Source organism: Carlito syrichta, unplaced genomic scaffold (genome assembly GCF_000164805.1).
Source record: "Carlito syrichta isolate Samal-C Ts95f unplaced genomic scaffold, Tarsius_syrichta-2.0.1 Scaffold302263, whole genome shotgun sequence".
In the NCBI taxonomy this organism is placed as follows: domain Eukaryota; kingdom Metazoa; phylum Chordata; class Mammalia; order Primates; family Tarsiidae; genus Carlito; species Carlito syrichta.
In genome coordinates, this window is record NW_007246359.1 from 78216 (window position 1) to 100189 (window position 21974).

The 21974-nt window shown below is 48.2% G+C and overlaps 1 protein-coding gene across 2 annotated transcripts in view; it reads right to left on the reverse strand.

Moving 5' to 3' along the window:
* Nucleotides 1-11673: 11673 nt before the first annotated feature.
* LOC103258489 (DNA-binding protein Ikaros) overlaps nt 11674-21974 on the reverse strand; it is a 95716-nt gene continuing 85415 nt past the window's right edge. Inside the window, exons 7-8 of one of the 2 annotated variants that reach the window (XM_008056155.1) lie at nt 19496-19630; nt 11674-12712 (exon numbers count right to left, since the gene is read on the reverse strand). In XM_008056155.1, the coding sequence (XP_008054346.1) occupies nt 12006-12712; nt 19496-19630 (842 nt within the window). In that variant the 3' untranslated portion in view covers nt 11674-12005. The remainder of the gene's footprint in view (nt 12713-19495; nt 19631-21974) is intronic. The other variant, XM_008056156.1, reaches the window with a different exon arrangement.

Consider the following 21974-nt stretch of genomic DNA (forward strand, 5'->3'; position numbering starts at 1 on the left):
GAACCTCAGTGAGGGTCTCCCTAAGCCTCGTTCTTCTCGCTCAGGTATGGGGACAATGACTCCTTTGCCACAGGGTTGCTATTAGCACTGCCACTACTATGTTCCTTTTTTCTATGTCTGGCCCATACAAATCTTCATTCCATGAGGGTGTCAGTGTCCCCTGGGAGGAATGCTCCATTCAGCCACACAGTGGAAAAGCTAGTTAACTTCTGTCCAGAGGCTTTGGGAAGGAAGACCTGGTAGTGAACGCTTTCCTTTTCAGTCGATATTGGGGACGGCTGGAAATGTCAGTGCAGTAGTGCCCGGCCCTCTTGTTATCAGGGTTGAATCAAAGCCACACATTTGTCATGCCCTCTTCTGCAACCACTCTCCAGATCAAGGACTATTTAGATCCACAGAAAAGCTGATATCAGGATGTGAAGCGAGAGACTGTAGTTCTTTCACATTTACTGAACACCTACTATGTGTTATGATGTGTTATGCCTCGTGGGGGCTGCACAGAATGTTGGAAGGCTTTGTAGTCATGTGTGGCTTTATGGGTGTGTTTTTAAAACACAGAGATGCCATGAACAGTAGAGGTTTGATTTCGGCCTATGATGGATGGGGCTGAGAATTTTGTGTAATATAAGACCGGGTCTACAGAGGAAATTATTTTTGAATTCTTGCACCTCACTTCATCCACGAAGGTGAACTCTTGGCAGCTTGTGCTCTATCTGTTTGACATTTGGCTAAAACACTGAAAATAATCACTACATACTAGCAAGTGTGGTATAGCAATCTTTTTCTGTGCTATTTTTCCACCCAAAATACGACTTGTTCTGCTTCTGATTTTCCTTCTGAGCTACCAGTCCTTATAGTGTTTTTCTTCATTGAAACCCAGGCATGTATTGTCCAAGCGCATTGTCAAATTTCTAAATCATGTTTCTCTTTCCCCAAACCATTCTGTCCTCTGCCTGCAACCTCCCTACATACAGGATTGTGAGGAGGTTTAACAACTTAAGTAAAATAATTCTGAGATTCTGCCTTGTGATTCCAAATGATTGACTACATGAAAAAGTCTGTATACTGTCAAACACAACTATGAATAACACCTAATGGCATCTGGTTGTAGGGAGATATTTGGAAAACAATGATAATTTATTAGTGTAATTGATATGTTTTCTTCCCCTCTACTTTAAAAGACACGTATTAGATATATTATTAAGATTTTCTTTTTTTGAGTCAGGGTCTCACTTTGTCATCCAGGCTGGAGTGCAGGGGCATAATCACAGCCTCCACCTCCTGGGCTCAGACAATCTTTCTGCCTCAGTCTCTCTAGTAGCTGGGACCACAGGCATGTGCTACTATGCCTAACTCACTGATTTTTTTTGTAGAGATGAGGTCTCACTATGTTGCCCAGGCTGGTCTCGAACTCCTAGGCTCAAGCAATCCTCCAGCCTCCGCCTCCCAAAGTGATGGAATCAGAGGTGTGAGCCACTGTGCCCGGTCATTATTAAGACCTTACGTCACCTCAATATCGAGGTACTTTGTTATTATAAGTTGTGTTATCCTGGCTGTTGAGGCTCTGTGAACACTGTATGGCTCTGGGGAAATGACTTGTCCTCTCTGAGCCTTAGGATCCCATCGTGGTAAATGGACACACTGACACCGGGTAAGAAGGACAAGGGCATCCAAGCAGGGCTCCCAGCATGGTGCCTGATGTCCAGTATAAGCTCATCAAGTGCTCCTGCTTCCCTTTCCTTTCTACCCTAGTCTCTAAGCATTTTATAGAGAGTCTAATGAGATTTTCCACCAAGGCCTGACTGGAAAACACACAGAAGTGATATGCTGTATTTTTCATGTGGTCCACTCAGACCCTCGGGACCCACATCTGTTGTCCATGTCCTGCACCAGGTGCTGCATCTCCACTCTGAGTGGAGTCGACGGCAGAGGAAGCCTCTTTGTTTCTGCACAAGAGAACAAGCGCCTCCTCGCTGCCCTGCAGTCTCAGCTCTGAAACCCTCTGGCTCTGCCACCATGGAGCAGCAGACAAAGAGCCTCCATGCCAGCCCCCCGCTCCCAGAAAGGTTGATTTTCGCAAGTCAGAAGAAAGTTCCCCTAGTGCCCCTGGAGCAGGCTCTGGGAGCCACCTGGCCCCACCCCGGGGCGGGCAGCTTTGGCTAAGTAAGTGACTGTGTGAGCCGAATGGTGACTTCAGCTCTCAGCCCTGATCCAGGGCCGGTCACAGGAGGAAGGGAGCAGTGGTGCTGGGATGTCAGGGACCCAAGGTCAGCAGTCCGGGACCACAGCCAGGCCAGGGGAGCACCGAGACAGGCTGCCTGTGGCTCCCCCTGGCACGCGGGTTTCTTCTACAACCCCCTTCTCCAAAGTATGTCCCTTCCCATGGTGACATGTTTATGGACAGTACTTTTTAAAAGGGGTGGTAGGAACTGTTTTAGGTTAATTCCATTTGTGGAAAGCTGGATTCAATAAACCATATTCCATTCTTCTGAGAGGCTTTTCAAATGCCAACCTCATGTGGACATCCAGAAGCAGGCAAGAGTGTATGGCTTTTCCCAAACTATTTCGGCCTGTTCTCCTTTTCTGTATGATGCATAGTGGGCTTTAGGAAACGTGGCTCGAGAGTGACTCCCTGTGACCTTGACCAAGGCTCTCTGCTTCCCTGGCCTTAGTTTCACTGCCTGAAATTGGTGCTCACACCCTTCCCCACCCTTCCTCCGAGGACCCACACATCCATCACAGCTCTGCAGCTCCAAGTCAGGACAGGAAGCTCATCTTCTGCTTCCTTCCCCACACCTCTTGCTTGGCTGTGGTGCCAAGAGGCCCTTCTTCAGCCGAGTGGTGGCCCCTTCCTCCCAGCCTTCCTTGGCACCAACAGAGGCTGGTGGACCCTGAAAGCCCTCCCAGGCCACTCTGGCCCCACACTTCAGCCTGGCCTTCCTTTGACACAATAGTCCATGTCCAAGCTGCTGGACCCAAGTTCACGCTGTTGCCTCTGCCTGACATTTTCCTGTCTTTACCCAAATAACTCCTGTCTTTCAGTTCAACTATGTACTAACTGACTTGCTGCCTGCTAGAGCTGCCCATTTCTGATAGAAGGTGTTGAAGTCTCCAATTATTAGGGTAGATTCATCTATTTCTACATGCAGTTCTATCCGTTTTTGCCTCCTAGTTTGATGCTTTTTGCTTTAGGAGCACGCATGTTAAGGATTGTTCTGTCTTCTTGGAGAATTGGCCCCTGTGCTCCCCTTTATTCCTGATAGCTCTGCTTGCTGTGAAGTCTTCTCTGTTTCAAGTTAATATAGCTATTCCTGCTGTCTTTTGATAGTGCCACCATGGTATTTCTTCACTCTTTTACTTTAAATCTACACGTTGTTATATTTAAAGTTGGCTTCTTATAGACGGCGTATAGTTGGGTCTTGTTTTTTGATCCCCTGACACTATCTGTCTTTGAATAGGTGTATTTAGTCTGTTGATGTTTAAAGTGATCAACACAGCTGGATTAATATGTACTACATTTGTACCTGTTTTCGAATCTATTTGTTGCCCTTGTTCTGTGTCTCTTATGTTTTCCTTTGTCTTCCTCTCTTTCTGCCGTCTCTGGCTTTGAGTGTTTCATATGATTCCGTTTTTCTCCTCTCTGCCTTCTGTTTTTCAAGATTCAGCTGAGATACACTTGGCCACTTGGTCCTATGGAGCCTGGCTGGACTGGAGGTCCCATCTGTGCTGTGTCAAGTAGCACAGAGCTTGTCCCTGAACTCCCTTGCCTGAAGCTGTAGCCAGCTGCCTCACCCCCGGCTCCTCCGGGCATTGACCTGATGTCCTCATGTCTCCAGCCTTGGCCCTGGGTCCTGGGATGGCAAGTGCTGGTGGGAGAGTACAGACCTACATGGACAGGGCGGTGCTTGAACGAGCATGCTACAAACACATGTTGACAGGAGTAAAAATATGCTTAAACTGGAAAAGAAAAAGCCCCCAGAGGCCTTCTTGAAGGAAATCCCCGCTCCACTGCACTGACTGCCACATGGCCGAGCTCTGCTGTGCCCCTGGGGGCTGCTCCTGACCGCCACGCCCTGCGGCTCTTCCCTCCACATCAGCTGCCTCACCCCAATCGCTCTGCCTGTCTCCTGGAGGGGCGTGGGGAGCCCCAGTCAGCATCCTCTTGCACCCTGCCTCTTTCTCGGGGCTGAGGGGATGTAGAGAGATGGGCAGGGGCTTCAGAAGGAAAAGCCATGGGCCGCAGGCCTAGGCCATCACCTAGGACAGGATAAGATCTCAGGGAGCCCAGAGAGCTTGACGGAAGCTCCAACCATGTGCTGTTGTTATTGTAGGTCAGGATGCACAAGTCTGGGCTGTGGTGCTGAGTCCCCTGCCTTCTCTACAGGTTGCTCCCCAGTCCCACCTCTGCCTGCCATTGACTCCGGTGCCCACCCACCTTGAGGGTCACTGCATACATCCTAAACACCTCCGGGTGTCTCTGCCTCCTTCTGTCTTCATTTATCTGCTTTATTGGTCTTTTATATGGGCCCCTTTTTTGAATATGGGCCCCTCTACCCTCCACAAGCGCACAGTCCGATGGAGGAGGGAGACCCCTAACACATTAAGCAGTGACAGCCCTGACACGACTTACACAAAGGGCCCAGGAACAGAGACCTTGACAAAAGCTCCAAAAATAGGTGCAATCAGCTGTGCGTCGTTGAAAAGGAGTTCAGCAGTCAGCAGGACTCGGGAAGGCTACCCAGGACCACAGGGCCCTGCGATGTGATCAAACTTGGGAGTCAGGCCTCTCGAGAAGCTGGAGGGATCATCTGGAGTGAGGCCCATTCCTGGAGATTGCGAGCCAACTTCCTGCAGGTCTCAGGGTCGCTTCGATCGTGGCAGGCCTCCCCGAACCCACACGTGTGTCTGTTTTAATTCCTTATCTGTGGATGTAAGCACACACTGTGTTCCCATGGGGTGGCATGACACTCACTGAGAAAAGGAATCGTGGCGCTGAAAGAGTGGGAAGTGGGAGCGGGCTGAGGGGATTTACAGAGGGTTTTGTAAAGGGCAGTGCCCGCTAGGGTGGGGATGAGGGAGGAGGGCCCTGAAAGGGGAATCGAATTGAGGGGCCCTGAAACCACACGCCCTCCTTGCTGGGGGCCAGGCCTGCCCTCTGCCCACAGGAAGCAGGAGGGATGATGGCAATGAGGAAGCTGGCACAGGTGCTGGGCAGCAGCGATGTGAAGTACATCGGGAGAGGGTGCCGGCTGAAGGGAAGTGGCCTGGGGCGCCTGTGCCATCTCGAGCTCCGGCGTGGTCATGCCCGCAGAGAGAGGTGACGGGGTGGCCTCGCTGATGGAGCAGGGCTCTCGCCAGGGGTGTGGCGGCTGTGCTGCAGAGAGGCACCGCTTGGGCACAGGGCTGCAGCGAGGCTGAGAGAAATGGGGCTGGGCTGACTCACCGGGGAGAGAAACAGAAACCTCGGGACCATTCGCACACTCAACGTCACGTCTAGTTGGTTTGACAAAACATGGGAAAGAAGAAGTGAAATTTGTTAACTGTACCGAGATCCATGCAGCTCACTGCAGGGGACAGTTTTGGTACCAAATTATCCTTGTTATGCAAATTTTCACCCCCAGCAGCAGTTCCAGTTGGGCCTAGGCCGGGGACTGGGTGGGTGCATCTGCTTCCCATGGCTCCGACTCACCGAGTCGCCAGAGCGCCATCTGCTCAGCCCCGGCCGGGCCTGCTGCTGGGCAAGACGGGTGCAGACGAGGGCCCGGCTGCTGCTGCAGGAGCCACCAGACCCACCAGACACTCCTGGGGCGGAAGGGTGGCATGGCCTGCCCGAGCAGTGCGGCTCCCCAGACACTGGGGGTGTGCAGCCCCAGAAGACAGAGCTCAAGGGCCGTCCTCCTTGTTCCTGTCCTTGACTTTGTCAGAAAGCAGAAAAAACAAAGCAGCTTCCTAGTGTGGCTTCAGCTTTCACCTTAGGAAAATGCAGCCAAGTACTTGGCATTTCCAAAGCACCAGGCCCGCTGAAGTCTGGGCTGTGGTGCTGAGTCCCCTGCCTTCTCTACAGGTTGCTCCCCAGTCCCACCTCTGCCTGCCATTGACTCCGGTGCCCACCCACCTTGAGGGTCTCTGCATACATCCTAAACACCTCCGGGTGTCTCTGCCTCCTTCTGTCTTCATTTATCTGCTTTATTGGTCTTTTAGATGGGCCCCTTTTTTGAATAAGAATAAACCTAAGATGTACTCAACTGGCTTTCCTTCCACCTGGGGCAATGCTCTCACTTCCTTTGCGGGTCCTCCTGCCCATCTCCTCGCCACTCTCCCCAGAGATTCCCCCACCCTCCCTCCTCTCTCCTGAGGCAACAAGTTCCTCTCCCAGCTCCCATTGCAAGTGCTCGCTCTGGTGGGTGGGCTGCACTCAGGCCCCTCCAGCTCCAGAATGTTCGGGAGGCGGCCTCTGAAAACTGCATTTTAAGCAAGCACCCAGGTGATTCTGATTCCCTGACCGTTCCATGCACATGTACTGAGCTTCCTAAGGAACTGAGAGCTACTTGGCGGCATCGTCTGTATTTACAAACTACATAAACAAGCTACTTGCCTTTTTGTCCAACTTGCTACCCTTCCCAATGACTGTTTTGCCTTAGTTTGAGCCCCATGTATTTTTAACTAAGTATAGTTATTCTCTGTTCTTTTGCCCTACAGTCACTGGGAAACAGATAAATGGTGGGACACATTTCTAAATGGGAGTATCATATGTTTATGTACACATATAAACAACACACTCCCTCAGTGAGGTAACCTAGGCAGGCCGAAAGGTTCTACAGATACTGCCTTGGCTGAAGATTTCTTTTGCAAATTCACTTTGGGACGTTCGGGGCCAGGGCTTGATATGAAATCCAATACTTTTTTTTTTAACTAGAGTTTTGTGTTGTTTGGAGCTAATGTTGTGCTACATGAAATTAGTCACCTAACTTTATTATTTATGTATTTGAGTTGGAGTCTCACTTCGTCGCCCAGGCTGGCATGCAGTGGCATGCTCACGGCTACCCCAGCAACGACCTGCTGGGCTCTGGCGACCCTTCTGCCTCAGCCTTCCAAGTAGCCAGAACTACAGGCACACGCTATCATGCCTGGCTAATTTTTTAAAAAATTTATTTATTGTAGAGATGAGGTTTCGCCAAGTTGCCCGGGTGGGTCTCGAACCTGCTGGCTCAGGCAATCCACTCGCCTCGGCCTCCCAAAGTGCTGCGATGACAGGCTGAGCCACCGAGCTCGGTCAGTCACCTCACTTTTTTTTTTTGCCAGATCTGAACCCAAATCATGTCTGGCTATTCATCCAAAGGGACAAAGGATTTTCACTACAGAGCGGGCTTGCAGTAGTGCATTCTGCAGCAGAGTATACAAGCCTCCTGGCCCTGGCCCGGCCCTGGCGTAGAGCATGGCCTTTGCAAGGTGACGTCCCTGAAAAGAGTCACTGTGGTCACTCTGTCTTCTGCACTCCCACCATCGTGCCATGACTGCAGTGTGCGGCGGAAAGCTGAAAATGTATTTCTTGTTGCCTCTGCCTCCACCTACCCTCCAGACTGTAACTTAGAATCCCCAAGCCCGGCAGTTATAGACTGGAGGTGGTCAGTCTGCTGAGCTAAACCGCACTGCCGGCAACACGATGGCATACAGGTTCCCGACTGGTATTGCAACTGTCCGGAGGCCCATCTCTTCCTCCTCACACGCTTGGATCTAACTGGGAGGGGCCTGCAGCAGATTCTGCTGTTGGGCTTTCTCTTATAGCAGAATGCACTTCATGGGATAGGGCAGACAGAGTATTTGTTGCATTTATTTGTTCTCTCACTACAGAAGAAGCATTTCAAAATGTGTACAAAAGGACACTCTATTTCTCCAGTGGTACATCCCTTGTTCACAGCTAAACAGCAATAATTTAACATCATCATAGAGGCAGATTGGAAAGACGACTGCATTTTCTCATATACAATCCTGTGCACACACTTGCCAGAGGGCAGCTGAAGACCTAAAGCCGTATTGGATACAAACAGATTTGACCTGGACAACCACCACACACAACATTATAAAAAAGTGTATTAGAAAGTATTGGAAACAATATTGCATATTAATATCTGGTTACACTTGTTCACAGTGAGTGCCATTGCACCAAGAGCATATGTGCTGCTTTTTTCTGATGCCTGTACATCTTAAGTCTAATTTTGGTTCATCTTAAAGTAAAAAAACAAATAAACAAGCAAACAAAAAACCACTGAAATGAATGAGAGATATCTGCATTTTAAATAGAGTTGACCATTCATTATTGCTGGAACTGAAGAGATAAAGAATCAAGAAATACATTTGCGTCATGATTTGTCCATGTAAGTCCAGTTCGTCTCAATTTTGTTTCAGCGAGAAGACACTACAAGAGCACGAAGCACTCAAAACAAAACCAAATAGCACACAAAGAGTGGGGAAACCATAAAACAAACCCACATCTCAGGTAGCTCTCTTTCTCCATGAAGAGTCTAAGATTTCATTATGTGGTTGACTCTAAACTAGAAATGGAACATGCTGGTATCTTAAGCAATTGGTGCTGGGACATGCCCTTTGGTGATAATGCAATGATAATGCAATGATTTTTAGTGACTCTCGAAGGAGGACAACCACACACTCTAGGTACACATTACAGAAGGAAAGTGGGGCAAGGAGGAGAGGCCTGGGCTTTCCCTGCCGTGGGAAGCTGGGGTGACGGGCAGGAGGAGGCGACGAGAAAAAGTGATTTCTAGCTGTCATCCACAGGTCAGCCTGCTACTGGAAATGCTCCTGTCTCTGATATTTACTTTTATTTTTTTGAGTTGGAGTCTCATTCTGTCGCCCAGACTGGAGTGCAGTGGCCACTCCGGGCCACTGCAGCCTCGACCTGCTGGGTTCCGGCGATCCTTCCGCCTCAGCCTTCCAACTAGCCGGAATTACAGGCATGCGCTACCATGCCCGGCTGATTTTTGATTTATGGTAGAGATGAGGTCTTGCCAAGTTGCCCAAGCGGGTCTCGAACCCTCAGGCTCAGGCAATTCACTCACCTCAGCCTCCCAAAGGCACAGGATTACAGGCTGAGCCACCGAGCCTGGCTGATATTTACTATAAACACAATGAGAACGCTTGGAATGTAGGCCCACAGCAGTACATGGCGGTATCCAAGACACACACTCATGCCATCGTATAACAGAACAAACTACAGAACAAAAAGTGTGAGGTCATGCAAAATCCTACTTTTACCAGCTAGAAGGAAAACTTCAGTGACTTTTGGTACATAATATGGCCACCTTTCAAACATAATTTAATTACTTGTTGATATAATATGAAACCTTATTTTAAATACAACAGTTTCAAAGAAAAAGGGTGTTACAATATAAACCCACAACAAAGGTGTGCAAATAGACATTTGCATTGGCTATAGAAGGCAGTGAGAGGAAAGGGCCAAGCATTTTAGAAAAGGATTCCTGCAGCCACTATTTACAGATCTGGTCTAAGCTTTGTTTAAATGCCTCTTGGAAAAATAACTCCCTTCAGCCAGTTGACTCTGGGATAGATGAAAAGAACAGGGAAGGTGAAAATCTAAGAAAGCTCTCAGTTTGAGAATACTAATCTGGAGAAGGTGTGTCTTTCTCTGCTTTTACGCGTTGAATGAAAGCTGTCTGCAGCTCTCGCTTTCCTCTTTCTTCCTTCAACTCAGTGTCCTGGTGTGGCAAAGTCTAAGTGATCATGATTTTGCTTATTCCAGTTGCAAAATGCGACACTATTCTATAAACAATCATGGCTCCATCCTTTCCACAAAACTCAAATGCCCACAAGGAAATCTATTTCTGAAGACTGAAGGGAAATAATTCATTTATAGAATTTATAATGATTCCAAGGAGCACAAGTCAGGCCTGATACTGCTGACTGAGAAAATTCTTCAAGTGCTTTTATTTTTCGAAGGCTCCCCAGACCTTTGATTGGTTTAGAATTCATTTAGATCAGTGGTTCTCAACCAGGAGTAAATTTCTCCCTCAGGGGACATTTGGCAACATCTGGAGACATTTTTGGTTGTCCGTTGGGGGTGCTACTGGCATCTCTTGAGGAATGACTGGGAGTGCTGCTAAATACCCCACAATACCGCAGAGGCCTCTCACAATAATTTTCCAGCCCCAAATGTCAATAGTGCTAACACCAAGAACCCTGTGCTCAGATGAAATGCTGAGACACTTATGTACAATTTCCCTGTTTCCTCATGTTCACCTTGGGACAGTTTTTGGCAAAGAAGATACGCTAAGTATTGGAAATTATATATGTTTCTCTGCCTAGGTGGTTGAGAGTAACAATCTGAATGGTGGTAGTAATCTTGAAGTAGACTCCTCCTGGTGGGGATTAGAATCCCCACACACTTTACCTGGGTTTCAGTGTATCTGTTGTTGGACAGGCAGGGTTCTCACTCCCAGCGCTGCCTGCCTTTTCTGCGATTTCTGGTGGACACTACTCCCTGGAGGTCTGGATCGATCACCCGATTGCCCTGTGCACTCCAAAATATCCTACAGCAATAAAGGGTGCAGAGCCATCCGTCCTGTTTACGTGCAGACACACACCTTGCTTTGTCTTTATGGCAAAGAGTTTCAGCAGGTTAAAAGTTTAGTTTCAAACAGGTGAGTCCCGTGTGTTAGCAACAGAGATGCTCGGCTTCACAAATTTCACTGAGTTGAAAACTCATGGACATTCTGAGTCATTCTTTTATAGGGTTTAAAACAAGAATAATATACAGTAAGGGGAGGAAAGAAATTTATCAACGCCAAGAAACCAGGCCTGTAGCTACAAACAGATGTACATAATTAAAGTGAGGGCTAGGATTGGACTTCTGCAGAAACACAGGCTTCAGATCTTAGGTAGAACCAGCCAGCGAAGGAACAGATAACCAGAGAAATGAGTGTGGACTTCGATTTTTGAGGAATTTTGCTGTTTTGGAGGTTCAAAATGAATTAAGGTTTAAGTTTTGGGACTGGTGCTTAAAATGTAGTGACAGACTTTTTGGGCTATTAAAGGCATGGGGATGAAAAAGTCGAGGACAAGGCTCTCCAGATATGCCCACAGGAAGACTAAGCCCAATCGACAGCAAGCCTCAGGCCCCTGGGCCTCACAGAGGCCCAGGAATCCAGGAGTCCGGAGGGCTCCCTAGCCCCTCCTCCTCCCCCTGGGCAACCCAACAGACAACTTTTCCCCACTATTCATTTTCCTATGCAGAATTGACTTAGCATTCTTTCAAAAAGTGAAGCCTTCTAGCTCTAGATATATGTAAGCCCGAGGCGGTGGCCGGGCACAGGCTGCTGGCTCTTCCCTGTGGGGCACCTCCGGTGGCCACGCCCTGTCCTGACTGCACACCTACAGGGCCACACCCCCGCGGGTGCTCACTGCTTCTGGGGTCTTAGAAAAGACACCCGGTACACAAACCCTGTCAAAGCCAGCGCCAGGCCAGCTTTCTCCTTCCCAGGCTTGGCCCGTTTTATACCATTCTCTCTGAAAATGGACGCGAAAGATTTGGAGAAAGGAATTCTAGAAAGCGACAGGTCAGAGGAGCGCAGCTAGCAGTCTAGGGAAACTTAGAAAAGACGCCTGGTGCACAAACCCTGTCAAAGCCGGTGCCGGGCCAGCTCGCTCCTGCCCAGGCCTGGCCCGTTTTACCCAATTCTCTCTGACAATGGACGCGAGATACTCGGAGAAGGGGATTCTAGGAAGCGACAGGCGAGGGGAATCTCAGCTAGCAGTCCAGGGAGACGTCTGGGAAGACGGAGCTCTGGGGCTCCCGATGCAGGCCTGCCTGGCGCAAGAAACGTCTCCTTGTTTTCGAAAGCAAATCGAGCCCCACCCCTGACCCACCTCCCAGACCAGCCAAGCGCCCCAGAGCCCGGAGCGCAGCGCTGTCCGTCCAGGCCCGCGCCCGGCAGCAGCGCGCGTGCGGTCCGCGCCGCCGGCGCGCGGCTCTAGCTCAGGTGCAGGCGGTGCTCGCCCCGCGTGATGTGAGACGAGAACTCGTAGCGGTCCTGGCTGTGGTAGCCACACATGTTGCACTCGAACGGGTCGCGGAAGCCGTGGCAGCCCATGTGGATGGTGTACATGACGTGATCCAGGAAGAGCACCCGGCAGTGTTCGCACTTGTACACCTTCAGGGGCTCGCCGCTGGCGCTGAGCACGCGGAAGGCGTCCGGGGCGCCCTCCGAGGCGGCGCGCAGCAGCTCGTAGGCGCGCGGCTCCTCCGCCAGGGCCAGCCCGTTGCGCGCGTGCGGGGCCAGGTGGTTGGTCAGGTAGACCAGGCCGCCGCGCTGCTCCTCGGTGTTGCTCTCGGTGTCCGTGGAGTCCGGGCAGCTGTTGCTCGGGGACGCCTCCCGCTCCGAGGGCACCGGCTTGGCCTTGGAGAGTAGCAGCAGGTTCTCCACGGCGCTGTCCTGCGCCGCGTGGTTGGCGCGCGCGCCCTCGGCGGGCGGCTTGTGCAGCGGGTACATGGGGCCCAGCACCGGGACCCCCTCGGCGGCGCCCGGGGGCGTCTGCACCAGCGGGCGCAGCGACTCGGCGCCCAGGTAGTTGATGGCGTTGTTGATGGCCTGGTCCATCACGTGGGACTTCATCAGCTCGCTCTCCTTCTCGTAGCCGGCGCCGCCGTCGAAGGGCATGTCGGACAGGCACTTGTCCCCTGTGGGAGGCAGGCGACAGTGAGCAGGGCCCGGCCAGGGTGGGCGCGGTCGCGACGGCGCAGAGCCACGACGGGGGCGGGGGGCTTGCGGCGCCCCAGCCCGAAGCTACACCCCGGGAGGGGGGCAGAGGGACCTCCACTTGTGGGGCCCCAGACTGAAGCCACGACCCACGACCGGGGAGGGGGCGAGGGGACCTCTGCTTGCGGCGCCCAGCTCAAATCTACACCCGGGGAGGGGAGCGAAGGGCCCTCTGCACGCACAGCCGCCGCCCCCGCCGCGAGGGCAAAGGCCAGTCCACCTCTGCTGGGCGCCGGGCCCGCGAGCCAACTCGTCGCAGGCACTTGGATCTGGCTGGATAAACGGATACGCAAATAAGGAAGCCAAGGTTGCCCACGTCAGTTTCAGGGGCGCACATTTAAACATCGAAACCGATGCTTGTGCCTTTTATTTCAAAAGGGTGGTATGATTAAACACTTTTATATTTAGTTATATTATTTAATTCAACTGTATTCTATTTCTTCGAATATTTTAAACGATGTATTTTCAATAGTGTGTGCTAATTTGCAACTAATCTGGCACACATTTATTTAAAATACACAATAATTACATTATTCACAATACACAATGTTTATTTAAAATAGTATTATGTGATATATTAAACTCATACTTTTAATCCAGGATAAAATTTAATCAAAATATATGATTGCCTATTTCTTATAATAAAGCAATATGTTTCTTATAAATAACACAAAGGTCAATCGGCCCTCTACCTTAGAATGAGAGTCCTGTTGTTGGCAGGACTGAAACAGTAGTCGGCAGAAACGTGGTGGAAAGTGGGAAGCAAACCACAGAAGTTGCAGAGGAAACTGGTTTGCTGTTTATGTATTATATTAAAAAGTATGGAGGATGCCTGATGTTCAAGGAACCATTGCTGAAGACCCAGCAGTGATGGGGCCCTGGCCTCAAAAAGCTTACCATCTGGTGTTATCTGTGTGGAGGAGGAGATGAGATCATTTCCCTGGTGACGGTGACATTTGGGTCTAGATTTGGCTCTTTGAAATTAGCTTTGGGACCGGGCGTGATGGCTCATGCCTGTAATTCCAGCCTTTGGAAGGCTGAGGCAGGAGGATTTTTTTGAGCCCAGGAGTTTGAGATCAGCCTAGGCAATATAGTGAGCTCTCATCTCTCTACTAAAAATAAAAAAAAAAATTAGCTGGTAGTGGTGGTGCACATCTGTAGTCCCAGCTACTCAGGAGGCTGAGGCAGAAGGATCACCTGAGCCCAGGAGGTGGAGGCTATAGTGAGCAGTGATCATATCACTGCACTCTAGCCTGAGTGACAGTGAGATGGCGATACAAAAAAAAAGAAGAAATTAACTTTGGAATAAACATTTCAATAAAATAGGTTCTCTGGAAGATACACCTTCTCAATATATTAGTCACAAGTTCAAGTAAAAAGTCATGGTATAATTGACCAGTTCATTAACTACAAAGTAACTCTGTACCCTATGGGCAGGACTACCGCTGCATTTTACTTTCAGGAGTGAATTACTAAGCCAAAACATAGGAGGCCATCTAAAGGAATGTCTGAACCAAATGCATTTTATCCCTCTTGTTGTGCTTTTTCTTCCTTCAACACATCTGGACTTAGTACGGACAGAAAGGCGAGCAAGCAAAATGGTCCCCATCCTCAGCAACACACAGACACCAGGGAGGGCAGAGAGACATTAAAGCGCGATTGTGAGAGAATGCCTCCCAGTCTGAGGAATCCTGTCAATCCAAGGGGAGGCTCGCCACGAGTGTAACACAGGTTCTGAACTTGTAAGACTCAGCCAGGCAAGATGGGTTATGTATCTTGGTGTTGGGGACAAGAAGGAAAGTCCTGAGGGGAGAAGGGGCTGGGAGCTTTGGCAGGACTGAATGGAGGTTGGGGACCCAGAGCCCTGGGTAAGGGTAGTGCCTGACAGGTAGGCAGGAGGGCAGGCGGGGTCCAGACCAGAGAAGAAAAATAAAAGCTACTGAGGGGTCTGAACGAAGAAGTGATTCATCATGCATCATTCACAGAGGAAAGAATATGTGGAGAGAGACAAAAGCGAGGGGCGACTTGGGACTCTCCCAAGGGCCAGGTATAGCTGATGGTGGCAGGGAGGTTGGTATCATGGGAGGGTCCAGACACCTCCCCTGCTGCACCTGACACTGAGATCTTCAACTGGTCCTTACCAACAGAAGGATAACCTACTCTGTAGTTCATAGATTTGCCAACAGTCTTTAAAAAAATCTGTGACCATTAATAAGTGTCCCCATCATACCAAGAAGTGCTTTTGGGTTTCGTTCTTACTCTGTAACGAAGATGTATCATATAGCAATTATACAACAGCCTGCTGTCTGTCTGCTTTCATGTACTGGTGGTGAGAAGTGGCATATCCCCTAATAATGGTACGATGGTCGTCCTTGGATTACAGGGAAAAAACCCAAACCAAACCAAACCTGTGCATGGCCAGCTATGCCCTCCCCAAAATGGAACAGGATGAAACCCCTTGAAGCTAATGGTAGGGATCAAAGAATTGGTCTTTCTTTCCATTAAAGGTGAGAAGAAGTAACTGTTTAGCATTACTAAAGACAGATAAGGTTGTTTTTTTTTCCCTCTGTTTTTGTGTTGAGGTGCTAAATGTCTTGTTACACTAACTCCAGAACAGAATGAATCTGTTCTGGTTTACACCCAAGTCCGTCCTTCTACCAAACCCTGGCAAAAAGAGAAGGGGAGTGGACTGTGTAGCCAATTTCGCTAAATATAATTATAACCTCACCAAAAATGGTACTTTCCCACTCAATCATCCTGTGTTTCTTCAAAGTCATGGTTCTGTGACCCAAGACCACACACCCTGTTAAGGTGCTCTTCAAGTATCTTAAATGGCAACAGGCCAACAGTCTCAAACACAAATCAATGGTGGAAACAGAACACCTATATATAGAACCTTTTTGAAAAAATTTTGTTAGATGTGAAGTTCAATCGATTGAGAAAATTATAAAAATAAATGGAAGTAATAATAAGACGTCTGTGTCTGACCATTGAATCTATTTAGAGAGTAATAAAAGCTAAACTACTATGAGAATTATGACTATGGAACAGAATGTGAATATTATAAAGCTGGACAATATAAAAATAATAATATAACTGTCAACACTGGGAACTGGAATTATGTCCTTATTTTTCAATTCAATGAAACATTTTCAATATTGTCTTTGGATATGGTCTAAATTGAAAAGAGAGGATTAAAAAATTCAAATTTGTTAATGTTTTTCATAATGTTTATATTTAATCTTAGGGGATTCTTTAAAAATAATATTTCTTTCAGTGAGAGAATATTTATTTGAAGATCAGTGAGTCCTCCAGTTTTATTTGAGTTCTTTTTCACCTTTTGAATTTAAGATGTATAATATGCTAGAATCTTTGTGAAAATATTTATTTCACATTTATCTATCCATCAATCCACCTACTCACCAGCCTACCCACTCATATACGCTTGCATAGAAGGATATTTAGAATTACGTTCACCTACTTTTTAAAATTGGTAATTTCTGGATGTTGGGTTTTGTGATTAATTAAAATTTTAGTTAATTGATTAATTGAAGAAAACATTAATCTTTGTATTAAACTTCTTTATATTAACTGTGTATCCTTTTAATAATACAACAAGGCTTCTTTTCTTTCTTTTTTTACAAAAAATATACCAAGAAGATTATAATGGGTAGCAGAAATATTGATAGTTGTTGTTTTCCTCTTTGTGCTTTTTTGTATTTTAAAACTGTTCTCACCTCAATCACTGACAGACAAAAAACAGTACTCAGAACTGCTATTTAATCTAAGGCATTTTCTAACTGGACTCATGGGTCCTGTTGACCTATATTTGCTTAATACAGAATGTGGCCCTACTGGTAAGGCAACACAAATATTTATTCAGACGTCAAAGTTTAATGTAAATATTTCAATCACAGCTCATATATAAATAAAGCAAACATATCTGCCGCTCTGAGAGATATGCAACATGAAAAGAATATCATCTTATATTTTTAAGGTGTTTACTAGTGTTGCGGGCATCATTACATCCACCACCCCTCTGGACCCTCAGAATAACCCTGGGAAGATGCAGGGCAACAGACCCACATCCATTTCACAGACAGTGACACTGACCGCCACCAGTCACTCACAGCTGGGTCTAGACTCTGAAGCCAGGCGCTCTCATAGTCTGGGCCAGCTATGGAACCAGCTTGTATGAGGACAACTGCATTCCTTCACAGCCAGCGCCTGAGCTTATGTGAATGAGAAGCCCAGCATCCTAGAGGTAAGGAGGGACTTCAGAGACCCACTCGCCTTTCTATTCTGGAGATGGAAAACCATGACAGGTTAGAAGTGGTTGATAGACTCCCCATCAAGTTGGAGTGAGGGCAAGGTGACCATTTTAGGGCAGGTACAGGCATTATTTTAGAAAAGCCCATCAGCAGCTTGTGGGGAAATACCAATAGAACATGCAGCTGCTTGCGAGCCTTGTGTTCCAGACTCCACTTCTGTTGTCCTCACCCGACGGTCCCCATGACTTTCTTCCTCATGTGCGTCCCCTCTTCCCCAGGGACTCCTTTTGCATCTTAGCTGTGCTCCATCAGAGCACTTTTATTTAAGCATCCCAGGACAATACCCACATGTGGTCTCCTGGGGTAGCTCCAGGAGTGTCACACAAGAGTTTCTCATTTGATTTAATGCCACCAAAAGCTGAAAGGGGCTGCACATGCTCATCTCCCAAAGCCCCTGGCATTCTCCAGGTTTCTCACCTGGAGGGGAAGCCATCCCTGCCTCCCAAGGTCAGTGACTCTTCACCACCCCTGCGCATACTTGCTGCTCCATCTCTGCCCAACACCCTGTCACCCTGTCCATCCCCGGGGGGCCTCCCAGCAGACACTGCCTGCCCAGGAGTTGAAATCCCACCTACCTCAACAGCTTAAGCTCAGCCCAGGACCTCACTCCCGCCCTGCTCAGGAGACGTTGTCTCCCTCATTCTCGTGGACACAGGCTCACAGCAACATGGGCATCTCTCCATATAGTGTCTCCAGCCAGTGGTTCTCTTTTCTTAAACTGGATCCTCCTTCCCTATGCTTCCCGACCTCTGATCTATGACACACCTCTACTGAATCCACATGTCAAAATTAAGCCCTCTCTGAAGCCACAAGAGGGAAGCTAGTTCTCAAGAACTTGGCCTCCCACCTCCTTCCCCCATCCTGATCTCTGGGACCTCAGGCCTAACCAAGCCCTGTTTCAGCCCCTCCCTTTCAGCACAAATCTCCCATGTGCCGTGGACACCTGGAGGTCCCTGAAAATCAGCACGTCAATGACAGAACCCAGTCTTTCTCAGAACCTGGCTTTCTACTACTACTCTGAGTCAGTATGACTCAGGGTTTCCTTCATCCAGTCCCTGCCCCGGCCCCTACGTTCCTCTGTCATCCAACCTCCCCCTCCACGCTCCCCTCTTTCCACATCTGCTGCTGCCCCCAACTCACTCTCACTTTTCCAATCCATTTTTGGTACTTGCCGCCCCGTCAAGAAAAAGAAGGCCAGGGCTTCTTTTCTGCTGACTGAACGAAGGGGGCATCTCTCACTCTGGCATTCAAAGGCCATTCATCCTGGGACAATACCACTCTTCATGCATCCCCATAGGTGTCCAAGTTAAGCCAGGAACAAGTTCTGTTCTTTCACCATGCCCTATGCGCCCCCACTCTGCCCCCCACAACCCGCCTCGTGGTTCCTCTCACTCTCATCTGTCTGCCTAGAATCCTCCATTTCTCCAATGCCATCACATGCTAAAGCCCTGTTCCTTTCTCAAGGCCTGTCTCAGCTCCATGCAGCTTTCACGGGTTCTTTTTCCTGGATAGGGCTGATCGGCACACTGAGGGTTTCTAAACATTCGCACATCCTTGGGGTCACTTGATGTTCACCATCACCCAGCGAGATACCGAATCATGGACCCAAGGCTCAGGGAGGCAGAGCCATCTCACCAAAGTGACAGGGTTGACACATGGCTATGAAGAAGTCTTCCCCTTTCCACTCAGACACCTGCCTCATGGTCCCTGTTGACTTACAGTGTCTGGCCGGGATGACAACGGCTATTGCATGCCTGTCTATCACCTACACTAGGCAGTGTTCCCAGAAGAAAGGGTGGCCTTACTCTTCATTTTTATCCCTCACAGCACCTGGTGCAGGTAGGGATTCAACAGGTGAAACAGCAACCATAGCTGTGTCCCATCTTCACTGGACACCTCAAAGGGGCCAGTGACTGTGTGATTCCTCCCATCAACCTTCACAGTTCCCTATATGGGGGTGCTATGAGCTTCATGTGAAAATGAGGCTCTAAAGCTCAGAGAAGCAGGTCAGGCCTGATGTGTCCTGCTGTCTCTGTGGGCTGGGAGAGCGGGGGGATCCCACCAAGCCAAGCCAGGCTCACGCCCTCAGCCCTGAGCACACTGGTCCGGCCACCCCAGAGGGACAACGTCTGCAGGCAGATCACACCAAGGGCTCCAGACACTACAAAATCATATCTAGTAAAAACTGACAGGAGAAGTGTCTTATTTTACGGACACTTATTGGAAAAAATTCTATCATTTCAAGGACGATTAGGCTTACACATTGTTGCTTTTGGAAAAAAATTTTCCCTCCTTCTACACTTAAATAATATCCGCTTGTGTCTAAAACACCCACACCATAGTTTGAAGAGACAGCAAACGTGTAACTCTTACCAAGAAATTTCTGAGGCATAGAGCTCTTACGTTTGGCGACGTTACTTGCTAGTCTGTCCAGCACGAGGGATCTCTCTGATCCTATCTTGCACAGGTCTTCTGCCATTTCACTGTGATTAGTTTCTTCTTTAATGACTAAAGTCAAAGACAGTTAGAGAGGCCAGTTTAGAAACGCTTATGTGTAAAGGGTTCCGTTATGTCCAATGGTAAGTCCAATATTCGTTAAGTGCCTGCCTACAAGAGCGAGGCCCTTTGTGGAGATTATTTCTGATCATCCCAGACACCTTGCCAGTCAGCTAGAGGCTGGCCACAGCAATGCTGACAGGACACCTGCTAATCTTCCTTCTTCTGACACCTGCTGGCAGCACAACATCCAAGACCAAAAGTATACCGCCACCGCCATGGCCAGGGGCTGGCCTGGGATTAAGTAATGGTGACCCTTTGAAGATCCTTTTCACTCTTCAAAGTCCCAAACTCACCACCTCAGTCAATACGGACAGCTCTTTGAGATGCAAAGACCTGTCAGATAGATCTAGGAATGACCTAAGGGCTGACTCCAGGGACTGGCCCAGGGACCTGAGATGCAAAAGCACAGCCACTCAAGATGCCACAGCAAGTCTAGGGAACATGGGGAAGGAACCAGGGCTCCCTAGACCTGAGCACATGTCACTCTTGTGAAAATCAAATAGGGGTCTCTTGTAAAAATCCAGATATTATGGAGGTAAATGCTAACACATGAGCTATTTCTAGTTGGTCTCTATTTTTCCATGTCATCTATTTCTTTCCACAATTAAAGATACAACTTTGTATCCTGCACTGCCTCATCTATGTTTCTCTCTAGTTTTCATGGTTAGATTTTTTTTTTTTTGAGTTGGAGTCTCACTCTGTCGCCCAGACTGGAGTGCAGTGGCATGCTCCTGGTCACCGCAGCCTCACCCTGCTGGGTTCCAGTGATCCTTCTACCTCAGCCTTCCAAATAGCCGGAGCTACAGGCATGCGCTACCATGCCCAGTTAATTTTTGATTTATTGCAGAGATGAGGTCTCGCCAAGTTGCCCGGGTGGGTCTTGAACCCGCGGGCTCAGGCAATCCACTTGCCTTGGCCTCCCAAAGTGCTGAGATGACAGGCTAAGCCACCGAGTCCGGCCCATGGTTAGATTTTTGAAGCGCAGCTCTTTCCTTTCCCTGCAACTTGTCATAATGTATAAAGAACTGAAAATGTAAGTTGATTATCTTCCAAATATCGAATCAATTCTTCCAACACCATTTCTGCTTTATGCGCTCTCTTTCCTCAGATATTACCATGTGGACTTGTCACAGGATCCTTGGTGGGCTTATGGATCTCTATTAATTTGTCCGTCTATTCTGCAAAGAGTTCCATCTACTTCAGCTACATTTTTATACAGTGCTAGACATTACTCTTCTTTTAAGAAAAGTTGCCGATTCTTTCCTTTTTTAAAAAAATCAAGATACACTTTGTGATACATGGTTACTAAATTCCACTGAGATTTGAAAAGCATTACTGTGCTGAAACCACACCTTGATTTGAGAGGAGGCATGTGGACAGTGTCTAGACTGCTCTCCTTCCTCAAGCTTCTGAGTTTTCTTTCTTGCCTCAGTGTGCTTTGGTAGCTTTCTTCATCATGTCCTGCTTATTACCTACTAAGATGGTTTCTAATATTTTATGTCTTCATTGCTATTATACATGTCACTTTGAAGACATGTATTTCAAGTTGGTTATTTTTTCTGGTATATTTTAATATTGGAAATGTGTGTTTCATATATTAAATGGTCAAACATATATAGCCCACACCCTGACTCACACGCAGGAAAAACACAAATCCATAAAACCCAGTTCTGCTGCTTAATACTTCACCAAGCTAATATGCTTCCCAGTATGTCCTTCCTTTTCTGCAAAACAGGGCCATGGCCTGCCCGGGGCTCCCCAGCAGTTGGGGGCTTCCTCCGTGCCATGACACAGGGCCTCTGGGGAGCCTTAATCTCTGGAGTCCGTCACAGTAAGGAACAAGTGAGCCTGAAGCTCCCAAGTCACCGGCTACTCTGTCCTTAGATGCACATATCCTTAAGGGCTTGTGATACAGTTTGTGCACTTAAGGCTCAAGCAATTTAATTTTTCCATAAGACATTAAGAAATTATAATGGTAAACATATGTGTGCAAGTATCTTTTTTATAGTGTGACCTGAGTTCTTCTGGGTATATTCCCAGTAGGGGGACTGCAGGGTCACATGGAAGGTCGATTTTTAGAACTTTTAGGAATCGCCACACTGATTTCCACCGAGGCTGTACGAATTTACACTCCCACCAACAGTGTAGAAGTGTTCCCTTTTCGTCACATCCTCTCCAGCATCTGTTATTTTTTGAGTTATTGATGACGGCCATTCTGACTGGAGTTAGGTGGTATCTCAGTGTAGTTTTAATTTACATCTCCTTGATGACTAGTGAGGCTGAACATTTTTTC